Here is a 12,465-nt window from a genome sequence, read left to right on the forward strand (position 1 = left end):
TATCACAAAGTCCTTTTTGAAAAAAAATAACTCATACCTCTGATGAAGACATCAAAGGAGTTACTGTAAAGAGGATTATCAGCACAAGGCATGGTGTAGAAAGGCCTAACCGCTGTCGGAAACCGATGCAGTATATAAAACACAGTCTTGTACCTATCACGAAAAAAAAAACAACTTTTGTAACATTGAGATACAACAAAACTAAAGTCATTTTCAAAGCATACAAGTGATGGATTTTACTTTTCCAATACAAGTTGGCCAAGTTTTCTCTCAGATTCAGTGTTTAGATCGCCAAGAGGATCAACCTCCACACCAGCTTCCTGTCAACACATCAACATAACAATTATTATTATTTGATAGACCAGTTGAAAAAACTCAGGTAAAAATGAAAAAAAAAATATACCTTGAGCATCTGAATCCCTTCTTCAAAGGTTAACCTCAATGTTTTTTCAAGAAACTGCATTTTTAGCTTAAATCGTAAGAATCCAATAAGATACAAAAAAAAACTCAGTTTTTTATACTAGCATATGAGTTATTATTACCTTCAAAGGTTCAAATGGGTATTGTTTTCCAACAGCTTCAAGTTCCTTTTTGCACTTCTCATTCAACTCAGTGAATATAAACACAAACAACTCGTCCACTAGGTCCATTATCTGGCATTACATTACATTGGTAGTTGAAAGGGATCTTAAGCAATATATAAGATAGATGAGCTAATCCATTTATCACCGATTGGTTTTAGGGTGGAAGCCCATCTAGCTTAACAGAAGAAACCTTCTGGGTAGTTGCCTTGACAGGGTACTTAGGGACAAGACAAAGGATTCGTAACTCAGCTGCTTTAGGTATTTGATCATGTTGACGCCAACGTTCGATTGCTTGGCTACGCACTGAACAGTGCATCCACTTTGCCTCAAGATCACAAACACTTTGCTAGATTGCATGTGGCCGAGACGTGTAAACTCTGCCTCTAGCTTCCACCAAATCGCTCACTTCCGTCCACTTCTTTCCTTCAACAGCCTCTCTCCACTTTCCGGCTTTCGGATCGGCGGTTTGTTGCAACTCGTTAAGTGTTACGTCGCCGTAGTTACTGGAAAACTCGTCATGTTCTTCTTCTTCACGAGACATTGAAGCTCTCTTGGCGGCTTTCTTGCTCAGCTCCGGCGATATGATGACTCTCACTCAAGCTTGTTCGATAATTAAACGAAACCCTACGCTTACCCCCTTTTATGTAGGCTTAGATAGCGTGTTCGTGAAGTTAAAGATGTATATCTTCAGGTTTAGATTCAAACTAAAAATTAGTTTATACAATTCTTGTGACTTGTGAGCTAAAAGTAATTAGAGAATTATGTCTCTGAAAACCAGAGTTTGAGTTAAAAACCAGTTTGAGTGCGAAGTTGTCAAAAGCGTCTCTAGTCCAACGGTTAGGATAATTGCCTTCCAAGCAATAGACCCGGGTTTGACTCCCGGCAGACGCATCAATTTACCTTTTGTCAAAGGCTTCATATTTTTGTTGGCTACAACAGACTCGACTCTAAACTCCATATTTAACACAACTCTCATTATTAGTCATGGGTTCTTGCACTACCATCAGTTAGCCTATCTCACAAGTCACAACAAAGGTATGTCAACGCGGTTTTACAGATTCGAAAAAGCCACTGTCCAAGTTACTTCCAGAAAAAGATGAAGGCACAGGAGACGATGATGACGACGATGATGTTTTGGTGTAGAGTAACGTCGTTGTTTCTGAGAACATATCGGTCTCCTTCACAGATTGACAAATGCTTTCGAGATCCTTCACCACTTTCGACATCGATGGTCTCATCTCTGGTCTATCCTCACAACACCGTAACGCCAATTCCGCCAGCTTCATCACTTTATCTGGCGCACTTTGTCCCATCCGATTATCCGCCATTGACTGAACTGTTCCACATTCATGTGCCATCCTCACCTGTATCACATTGTGAAGAAAAAAAAAGTCTTAAGGACCCAAGAGATCTTGGCTACCTCCTTTATCATGTTTGATAGGGATGATCAGTACCTCACGGATAATATGTGTACCCTCAAAGAATGGGTGCATTCCAGTCAAGAGCTCAAGCAACACCACTCCGAAACTGTACACGTCGCTCTTTACCGTTAGTTGCCGAGTCATGAAGTACTCTGGATCCAGATACCCCTGTGCATATATACAACAGCATTTATTATTTTCTCAAAACCCACTTGTTTATGTAAGGATCAAATTAATACCAACTAGTGTGCCACTCACCGGTGTTCCTCTCACTACGGTTGATACATGGGCTGGCTCACAATCTCCCTCCCCGAAATTTGGAGCCAACCGTGACAATCCAAAATCAGCAACTTTAGCATGAAGCTGAGAGTCCAAGAGTATGTTGCTGGTTTTGATATCGCGGTGAATAACAGGTGGATTTGCTTCAGCGTGAAGGTAAAGGATCCCTTTAGCTGAACCCAAAGCCACTTGTGCCCTCATGTTAAAGCTCAATGTTTCCGTAGCATTAGCTGCATGGCAGTGTGAGAAAAAGAAAATTGAAACATTGATGCGGAAGCATATAGGCAAACGTTTGAGGACTTATAACAAACATGAAGCTAGTTTCAAGTCTTAAAATAATGTTCGAGAAATAGCTAGGCTCATTATAGGGAAATTGTTAATTAAATGGGCGTCTAGATCGATTTTTTTGAAGGCGTAGACGAAAAATGGTTTAGTTTATGTCCAATTTGCCATCTAGGCGCCGCCTAAACCGATTTTTTAGAACACTGCTTGAAAGTATGGACTTGGAGTAATATTTACTTACCTGAAAGCCAATCACGCACATTGCCATTAGGCATATACTCATATACCAGCATCTGTACATGAACCAAACCGCACAAGTATATGGATTAGTCCAAAAACATAGAAATAACGCTTAAGTAACTAAGTTCATATGAACAAGGAAGTGTACTTGTTCCCCGATGTCACTACTGTAGCCAACCAATGACACAAGATTCCGGTGATGTAACCTCGAAAGCAGATCAATCTCATTCAGAAACTCTTTCTCGCTCTGCAGAGAAGTTTCTTCTCCACGTTTGATGGCAACTATGGTTTTATTTGGCAAAATGCCTTTGTAGACTTTTCCATAGCTACCTCTACCGATCACTGCAGAGCTATCAAAGCCATTAGTTGCATCCGACAGTTCCATAAAACTGAAATTCTTCACCCCTTCGATTTCCCGAGAGATTGATCTGGCTGAAAGACATAAAGACACAGTCCTTAGTTTCATGGTTAGAAGGATAACAACAAGCTACTACTGAGTTGCTTACAAACACGTTTTCTGGTGAGTGCATGAAGATTCCCATGACGTTTCTTAACATATAGAAGTGTTGCGCTCACTGAAATAACAGTTGCAGCAACGATAGAGGCTGCTACTATCAACCCCCATCCAACCGTGCTGATTCCACTCTCTCCAGCTAGCAAATCAGCTGCATCCAAAGATTTAAATAATTGAAACAGTTATTTTTTATTTTTTTTGGTTAAGATTAGGTGTGAACACTGTACCATATGGTCCTTCAAGAGGGAAGTCTAGTAGCTCATAAGGTCCGAAAAAGTCATTACGAGGAAAAGTCCATGAAGTAAACCTTCCCCTGATACGTATGACTTCGCTGACGTTAAATATTGTTTTGCCTTTGGGAATAAGCTTTATGTTCATCCGTAGACGCAGCTTGTTCTCGTCAACAACTTTATCAATAGCTAGTTGTTGAGTATCTAACTGTAGGGAGGTGGTTATATACTCCATGAATTGGTGTTCAATATATGGAGTGAAGAAGAAGAAGCTACGGCTCTTTAGCCTATAATCGATCAAAAGAGGCGCTGCACAAAAGCAGATCCCTGGGGAGACTAGCACCTTCTCATAGGGACATGATACATTGTTGCATGGTGTGTGTTCTGATTTGGTTGATGTTTGCTTTTTCTCGCCGCAGATATATTCGAAGAGTTGTTTAACGATGGGAATGCTTGTACTTTTGCATATTGGGTTGCCACGAAGACTTTTGACACAAGGAAAAACAAAAAAAAGTAGCTTTAGTAGATTAACTTGCTTCGACATAGGAACAAACAAAACTCACTATAGGGTAACATTGTCTGGTGTTCTTAGATTTCCTGTGGTATCAGAGAAGTTATTGTTCCTGAGATCACTGCGCATGAATCCAATAGAGGTTTCGGACTCTTAAGAATGAAGTATGAAGACTAGAAAACTATTGAGCATTACATAAAAAGGAAAATCAAAGAGGTGAGATCATACACTTGCAGCTTGTTATCCTCGAAAGACTTGTTCTCCCAAATTTCTGTTGGGACGGAACCAGATAAACTGTTGTTCTCAAGTGAACTGTTATAGAATATAGATGACACAAAAGAATTCTTACATAGTACTCATAAGATGATTGAAAAATGCAGCAAATATGTTGAATCAGAAAATTTATTTTAATGGTTAATGAATGTTTACATACAGTAATTGAAGAGAGTCCAGCTCCGAGAAACTTTGGGGTATAGATCCAGTGAGGTTGTTATAAGATAGTTCACTGCAGAAAAAGTAACGGTTTAAGTATTTGTAATAAAGTGTTATTAGGAGTAAGATTTGGAAATGTGCATACATTGTTGTCATATTGTCAGAAAGCTTAGATTCTGGTATACTGCCTGTGAGCTTGTTCCAACTCAGATCTCTGTAAGAGAAGTGGAGATTAAATAGAAGTGCATTAGTATTATTAAGGCTCAAGATCTCAAAGACTAGCAAAGAGGATCATACAACATTACACAAATACCAGACATAGACACTTACAAATAGCTAAGATTTTTTATACTGCTTAGATCAGGAATTGATCCTTGTAGTCCACAGTTCCTTAAACTTCTGCCAAGTTGAAAACATGAGAACGCAAACAATAAATCAGCGCACAGTTGAAACTAGTAAAGAAACCAGAGCCATTTGAATATGACAGAAAGTCTTACAATCTTACTAATCTAGAAAAACTTCCGTAAGCTTCTGGAATCACAGAACCGTGGAAGTTGTTGTTATCCATCTGACTGCATAAGCAGAATAATAACTTAGAAACTCTGCATGTAAAGGACAACGAGAAGACCCAGTCGGTACATACAGTATGGTCAAGGATGGCAGTCGAGCTAACTCTTGCGGCAAAGACCCAGTCAAGTTATTATTGTCCAGTATCCTACGAGATTTGTTCCATCAATATAAACACTTAACATACAGTATCCAAAAGTGAAATCAAGAAAACAAAAAAACAAAAAAAAAACTCTCACAGGTGAGCAAGGTTGTTCAGTTTGGATAGCTCCACTGGAATTTCTCCGGTTAACGTGTTGTTATTTAAGTGGCTGAAGATGCAATAGCCACTTGTGAGTGAAGGCTGAACCACAAATGACTGCTAACTTTGCTATGAAGAAGATAATACTTTACAACAAACTTACAGATGTTTTATGCTTGTCATGTTTCCAAATGCAGGTGGAACTGAACCTGTTATGTTGTTCTCATCTACTTGAAGCCTGTTTAAATTTCGAAGGTTGCCAAGTTCAGGGGGTAAACTACCCGTGAGTTTGTTCCCATTCAGCAGTCTGTCCAAATAATATAGCAACAAACGAGTCAATTGAAGTGGACTTGTGGCTCCACCACATAAATAGAGAAACCAAAGCCTTCTTTAAAACTATCCCAGAAATGAAACTAAACAAAGACAAATGAGAACGGACATCGTGTGATCTTTTACTTACAGAAGTTTCAAAGAAGAAATTTTTCCTATCTCCGAAGGAATACGCCCAGTTATATTGTTCCACATCACATTACTTCAACAAGGTAATCCAAGAGAAAATTTGTCAGTATGCAATCAAGACAACCGGAAGACAATCACAAGAACTGAATGAAACAGTTCATTAGACTTCGCATCTTACAGGATTTCGAGATAAGATAACTGGCCAACTTCAGGAGCCAGCTCTCCAGATAAATTCAGCCTCATCAATTGGCTGCATCACAATATGCAAGGTGTAAGTATGGCAATGCATAATATTGGCAGTATAATCCTTGCAAGAATGACGCCAGGGCATTGCTTTAGTGATGCATAAACTAACTACCTTTGCAGAAGACGAAGACCTCCATTCAATTAATAAAGACAAGAAAAAAATATATTACAAAAGAAGAAGAAAATGTGACAAATGTTAATACAAAAGAGACATTACAGCTCCCTGACGTGAAAGTGACCATCCTCATGTGATCTCTCAAAGCATGTTATGCCAGTCCAGTTTGAATTACATGGGTCACCTTTTTCCCAGTTGCTTAAATTTCTCATAGGATCAATTAGACTCCTTTTGATCACCCTTAAAGCAGTTACTGCAAAATGGATAAAAAAAAGTATTAGCAAAGCTCTGGAAAGCAGTCTCCACGTTGTAGAATGACATATAAGATTTGGGAGCCCGAAGAATGACCAATCAAGATATGACTATCAAACATTGAGAGAAAGACCAGCGACCATATTTATGCAAATTGACATTATTGTTAATAGTTTATACGCCAAATTTGGTAAGTTTATGAAACTCATAGGTACCTTAATTTAAGAGAATTATATAACGTGAGGTTTTTGTGAAAAAAAAAACAATCACCTTCTGAAAGATCAGTTCTTGAATCAGCTGACTGAAGGAGAAGACAACAAAATGCCACCAGGAATACCGAACCGCATGTTTTTGAATTCATCAGGATACCTAGAAAAGGAAGACAGAGGTAAATTTATTCTGCTGTAGCACAATGATCAAGTCATATCTCACAAGAGAAAAAGTTTGGTCAAGGAAACTGTTACAAGTTATGATCAAGTCACCAGACGAATAAACAAAAAACACGTTTGACAGAAGGAAGAAATCATAAAAGAATCCCCGGAAACTTGTTCAACACCAAGGAAAAGTAGAACCGTTTTGGTTCGTTCAGACATCGTTGTGTCCATAAAAAAATGCTGATGGGAGCAGAAACTTCATGAGGACAGTGATCTAACGAGTAAACAAAACATACCAGAAAGAGACTACACAAAGAAATTGTCAACAATGTTTTATAATTAGAAAATGAGTTTGAAACTTTCTTATTACTTTTGATCAAATAGTGCAGAGATTACACACACACATTAATAAATAATACATATATATATCTTCTTTTACAGATAGATTCAACAATCTTCCAAGTTGTCAATTTTTTAATCATTCAATTTCAGTTGAGACTGGTTGTCCACTTAGGCTGACCTGGTAATTTCAGCTGCAAGGTTATTACCCTCTCTTTTAAGTTTGATAGAAATCAAGAACAAACCAAATAACATAATCAAAACTAGCCCTGGAGATGAGCTCAAGAGCATCCCTACTCTTCCATGGCCAATCTAAACCTAAGACACTACCTTATACTCCATCAATACAATCCAACAACTCCAAAAAAAAAGAGGAGTGCAGTGTAGCTACCGTGAAGCTATTTTTTTAAAGCTGGAACTAATTTAAACACTTGTATGGAAAGCAGTTGGAAGAAGATCGAGGAGAGGTCACTAACATTCTGAAATCAACAGCGTCAGCGGTGGAGAATATAGGCGTATTGTTAACTTGAGACATGATAGGGATTAAAGAGCATATTAACTACACCAGAAAGAAGATGTGGTTTGTTCCGTTCAATCCTCGTTTGCTTCGTATCGACTCAGACTCGACGAGACTGATCCAATGCGAATCAAGGGAGAACTGAACATCATGTTTACATATTTTATTTTTGTAACTGACAGTGGTTTACATCTTTCTTAACATTCTTTTCATTCGTTCTGTCATGTATGTAAACAAACATTCGTTAAATGTATTTCAATGCCTGCAACAATGAGTAATCAAATATTTATAGCAGCTTTTTTAAGAGAGTAACATTGAAGATGTTTAAAAGAATACGTAGAAAACAACACCATCCCGTATGGAAAAGCATTGAAGATTTTTCACTCTTTTTAAGGCGAAAAAATATCATGTTTGTATCTTCGACCGGATTCTCTACGAACCGCAACATGCTGATTTCTGAGTAGCTTGCGACGTCCCTGCACCTTGGTCGGATTGGTTGATTCTGATTGTTTGTGGCTACAAAACAATGATAAGAAACCCAGACAGCGTTTTAAAGGTTTGATACTCTAATTGCAATGCATGGATGAGAATGAAAATAGTTCTCAAGTATAAACGAACCTCAGCCCTTGCATCGGTATCTGCGAGTCTTTGCTTAATGTCTTTACCTATTGAAAAGAAAACTTCCTCAACGTTTAAGTTCGTCTTGGCACTCTGCAAGACCAAACTCATCTAACGTTAGCCAATAATAAGAATGACATTTTCCTATACGCATAACAAAACCTAGAACTACAACGTACAGTCTCGAAGAACTTGATTCCGTATTCATCTGCAAGAGCTTGTCCCTTAGCTTTTGGCACAGCCTGGAAATACAAAACACACAACAAATCAGTGTGTTGGATAAACAAATCACGTAATAAATAAGCAGAAAGATATATGGGAACGGTAAGAGAGAGAGAGAGAGAGACTCTTTTGCTTTCATCCATATCTGCCTTGTTCCCCACGAGAATCTTGTTGACATTATCAGAAGCGTGCTGCTCAATGTTACGGATCCAGTTCCTGATGTCTGGAATTGAAGAAAACAAATGACAAGAAAAATAACATATAAGTTTATTAGAAAATACTAACAATGCTTACGGATGGAATAATATATACTTTCTTGCGAAGGATTGTTAGTTGCAATGAGGCCTAGAAGCTAGAATTTAAACAACGTTAAACTGTAGTAAGAAGTAAAGAGAAAACTTACTGTTGAAAGATGATTCATCGGTGACATCATACACAAGCAAAATGCCCATGGCTCCACGGTAGTACGCTGCAATAAGAAGAAACCACTTAGTTGAGTAGTATTCCACGTTCCCACTATAGTGAAGAAGGAAAGGATGCGTATGAATAACAGTAAGAGAAAAAGAAAAGCAAAAATCGAAGAGATACCAGTTGTGATAGTCCGGAACCGCTCCTGTCCTGCAGTATCCCAGATTTGCAGCTTAATTCTCTTCCCATCCAGCTCAATAGTCCGTATCTTGAAATCAATTCTGTCACAACAAAATTTTATATTGAGTGAGAAGGGAACAAGACAATGATATGCCCTGGAGGGAAAGCCGACTGATGACAATAGAATTCAAATCAAGTGAAGACTCTGTTGTGTTCGGAGTGTTTCTATTGTCTCTATAGTATAAATACTTCACAAATGTAATAGGGAGAGTTATCAATTGGTTTGATCAACTTGGGAGGATAGCTATTAGCTCGTGAGAGATTGTTGGTGGTGATTTACAGTAATACGTGGATCTTAACAGACAAGTACACAAAGCACTTGAGAGAAAAGCATCATGTAATAAAGAGATCATACTTACCCAATGGTTGTAATGAAACTGGTGGTAAAGGAGCCATCTGAAAAACGCAAGAGGAGGCAACTCTTACCCACACCTGGTGTACATGAAAGAAGATAGAGGAAGAAGTTAGATCAAGCAAAAGACCTTTGAATGTGGTTACACACGTACAAAGTTTAATACTATCATAAACCATTTGTCACCCAAAACATCCACCCCGAAAGTTCATTTACATCACTATTGTCATTCGTCTTGACATTCTCCAGTATATAATACGAAACTAAGAAGAGGCCGTATGATGAACATCAAATGCTCCTCACAACTCTAAAATCAACCAACATACTACGCTGATGAAATTCAAATCTGAGTAACTGAGACAGGACCTCGTGTGCTTAATGGAATATCGAAAAACTCAAATAACTAATGCATCCACCCTTCATACAAAGCTTATATGAAACTAAGAGGAGTCGTATGATGAACATCAAATGGCTCCTCACAGGAGGTTCTCTAAAGTCAACACACTACGCTGATGAAACTCAGATATAAAATCACAGCATGCCTAATTGAAGATCGAAAACCTCAAATGACTAATGCGTCCATCGATCCTTCACACAAATTCACGAGACTCGCGGAACGAACGCAGTATTACGACGATCTGGAATTGAGGAAACCTACCGCTGTCTCCGATCAAGAGTAGTTTAATGAGGTAATCGTAATCAGCGCGAGCTCTAGCAGGAGGAGCAGCCATTGCGTGGATCACAATATCAAGTAATAGCGTCTAGAAACGAATCACTGGTAATGCAAAAACAATCGATGTTACAAACAAACTAAAATACTGAGAGGAAGAGAGTGAGAGATTCAGGAGAAGTACCGGATCTGCTCCGGGGAGATGAATCTTCAGGACGGAGGTAGAGAGAGTAACCGGCCGGCCGTTGAGTTGTTTTTTTCTCCCGATCGGCTTTTCGAAGATTCAGAATGTTATTTTTGTTCTCTTTTGAGAGAAGAGTCAGAAGGAGAGGGAATGGATCTGGGCCGTTGGATCTTGATCGTGATGGGAGATCTGAGTTGGGCGGGCGCGTGGTTTTCGGTTTTGGTTAAATTGTGATGATACCAAATTATTAATACGCCGCCGTTTGGTAGCTTTCGAATCCTTTAAATTGTGATCATACGCAGGCCTTGGGCCAGTAATTTAACTTTACGGATCCAACCCAACAAAATTGGCGGAAATGTTTTTTTTTATATGTTACGAACATCTACCGACGTAACTTCTGTATCAAAGCATACAAAAACTTGAGATCATTTAAACTTAGCATTTCGATTAGTTTGTCAAATGTTCATAGTTTATACCGTCAGCAACACTTGCGTTTCAAATTATAAACTTAGCCCACTGCCCATACGAATGATATGATCACTACTGATTACGTTGTGACCCGTTGGTGCCAAATTTTAATCGCCTGTCACTTTGATTGATTTGGCGGGTACTATTCACTGCCCAATATTTTGACGACCAGGATCTACTTTAATACCACCAAACACAAGTATATAAATCAAACATAAAAGCATGTGGACATAACATAATATTGTTATCGATCTCACAAAATCATATGAATATCACACCACACCAGTATCATTACATCATCTGTATTAGAACAATGAAATAATATAAACTAATCTTGGAAGACAAGACAGGGTATCGGTTGTGACTTTTGGTTACTTCTACTTCTGCGCACGTAGAAGGTGGCGATTAAGCTCTTCAAAGTTCGGTTCGATCCCTTCACTAGTATATTGGAATAAAAAGTAAATTGAAATAGGAGAATCCTCCAAGCAACTCCAAGTTGACGCAAAGGTGAAAAGTGTGGCGACTGACAAACTGGTAAGATATCATATATTGGACTTTATTTTGTCTTCGGTGTTAAGGAAATAATAATAATCAACCAAGGAATAAAAGCGTAGACAAGAATATTCCTACAATGATCCAACGTAGCATCTGCATGGAGCATTCGTCACTCAACCCCATCCACCAATCATCCCCTGTGGACAGGTCCACAGCTACACTTTCTCACATCCACTAAGACTAGAGTTTTGTCTTCTCGAAATTACATGAACTTTCCTTTTTTAAATGGATACGAAGAGTGTTTCAATTGACATTAAAGGAAAGCTAATAATCAACATCTCTTTTTAGTTTTTAGAGTTAACAAAAAGAAAGTTTAATCAATCATATAATCCCAGATTTGTTTTGAATGTAGATTGCATTGCAATTATTACGCGTTATGTTATGTGACTGTTTCATTAAACTATACCTTACCCGCTCTGTAGCAAAAAATAATAATAGGATTATCCAGCTTTTTACTAAAAAAAAAGGCAAATCCATATTACATCCCACACGACAGACACCGACAAGCATTAGTAAATAAAAATGGAATTTATTTGGACCGCATATGTATATTAGTGGGAATACTTTGATTTTAAAAAGTGATCACAAATCATAGTACCATTTCAGTGTTGATCCAGTAATCCTAAATGTTTATATGATTATGAATATTAGATGACAAAGAGACAAATGTATATATAATAATATCTCAAATTTGTCTATACAGTCTAAGGGTGAGTGATTTTCTTATCCTAATAAGTTACAAAACTACATGCGATCAATAGCAACATCTTTTTGGATAATGTTTTATCAAGAAAAGGAAAACGAATATTCACTTGAAAGATTACATATCCTTTTTTCATTTAATTACCGTACGTAATCCACCGACAAATGAATTGCCCTGTCATAAACACAAACTCGAAGTTTCGGTGCATTCGCTAACACCGGATCTCGCTCCTTCTCCTCCAGCATATTCTCCAATCAACTGTAGCTAACGGAGACTTAACGTGGACTCCTCGCAATTCGAATTCACTCTTACGTTAAACGTGTAGCAGACCTTACCTTGACCCCACGGCCGTTAGGAACTCCGTCTATATCTCTCTCTCAGTTACTCCAATAATATGTTAACACGTATACACTTTCGGGTTATAGAGATATTCGTCTCGATT

At 38.2% G+C, this 12,465-nt stretch overlaps 2 protein-coding genes and 1 non-coding gene across 4 annotated transcripts; 1 reads left to right on the plus strand and 2 right to left on the minus strand.

The window, feature by feature from the left end:
* Positions 1–12: 12 nt before the first annotated feature.
* LOC106366137 (putative leucine-rich repeat receptor-like serine/threonine-protein kinase At3g53590) lies at positions 13–6,755 on the minus strand. Its single transcript, XM_013805701.3, has 22 exons — positions 6,644–6,755; positions 6,224–6,374; positions 5,939–6,010; positions 5,762–5,833; positions 5,465–5,608; positions 5,300–5,371; positions 5,137–5,208; positions 4,991–5,065; positions 4,824–4,892; positions 4,639–4,707; positions 4,495–4,566; positions 4,290–4,373; positions 4,114–4,182; positions 3,548–4,035; positions 3,313–3,471; positions 2,955–3,238; positions 2,808–2,859; positions 2,264–2,514; positions 2,039–2,173; positions 404–1,948; positions 241–320; positions 13–153 (listed from the first exon to the last, which is right to left on the minus strand). Exons 1-20 carry the CDS (start codon positions 6,732–6,734, stop codon positions 1,625–1,627), a joined length of 2,805 nt encoding a protein of 934 aa, XP_013661155.2. The 5' UTR covers positions 6,735–6,755; the 3' UTR covers positions 13–153; positions 241–320; positions 404–1,624.
* TRNAG-UCC lies at positions 1,404–1,475 on the plus strand. Its single transcript has one exon. It is a non-coding gene; the product is annotated as a tRNA-Gly (tRNA).
* Positions 6,756–7,829: 1,074 nt separating the features above from the next.
* On the minus strand, positions 7,830–10,515 carry LOC106366145 (ras-related protein RABE1a). Of its 2 annotated transcripts, XM_013805707.3 has the most exons (9): positions 10,298–10,514; positions 10,102–10,218; positions 9,451–9,523; positions 9,032–9,132; positions 8,847–8,912; positions 8,569–8,666; positions 8,401–8,463; positions 8,222–8,314; positions 7,830–8,119 (listed from the first exon to the last, which is right to left on the minus strand). In XM_013805707.3, exons 2-9 carry the CDS (start codon positions 10,172–10,174, stop codon positions 8,036–8,038), a joined length of 651 nt encoding a protein of 216 aa, XP_013661161.1. In that variant the 5' UTR covers positions 10,175–10,218; positions 10,298–10,514; the 3' UTR covers positions 7,830–8,035. The 2 variants fall into 2 exon arrangements, with proteins under 2 accessions (XP_013661161.1, XP_048597073.1); XM_048741116.1 differs by having other exon boundaries at positions 8,401–8,666; positions 10,298–10,515.
* Positions 10,516–12,465: the final 1,950 nt, after the last annotated feature.

The sequence above is a fragment of the Brassica napus genome, chromosome A9 (assembly GCF_020379485.1).
Source record: "Brassica napus cultivar Da-Ae chromosome A9, Da-Ae, whole genome shotgun sequence".
Taxonomy (NCBI): Eukaryota; Viridiplantae; Streptophyta; class Magnoliopsida; order Brassicales; family Brassicaceae; genus Brassica; species Brassica napus.

Bases quoted from the DNA above. Each gene is read 5' to 3' on its own strand.
- LOC106366137 (XM_013805701.3), bottom strand. From the start codon at position 6,734: ATGAATTCAAAAACATGCGGTTCGGTATTCCTGGTGGCATTTTGTTGT. The intron at 4,374-4,494 runs GTATGTAAACAT...ATTCTATAACAG, and splicing joins CTGGACTCTCTTCAATTACT to TTCACTTGAGAACAACAGTT. The intron at 2,174-2,263 runs GTGAGTGGCACA...ATATATGCACAG, and splicing joins CCGTAGTGAGAGGAACACCG to GGGTATCTGGATCCAGAGTA.
- LOC106366145 (XM_048741116.1), bottom strand. From the start codon at position 10,174: ATGGCTGCTCCTCCTGCTAGAGCTCGCGCTGATTACGATTACCTCATT. The intron at 9,133-9,450 runs GTAAGTATGATC...TTGTTGTGACAG, and splicing joins AGTTTCATTACAACCATTGG to AATTGATTTCAAGATACGGA. The intron at 8,315-8,400 runs GTACGTTGTAGT...TTGGTCTTGCAG, and splicing joins GAATCAAGTTCTTCGAGACT to AGTGCCAAGACGAACTTAAA.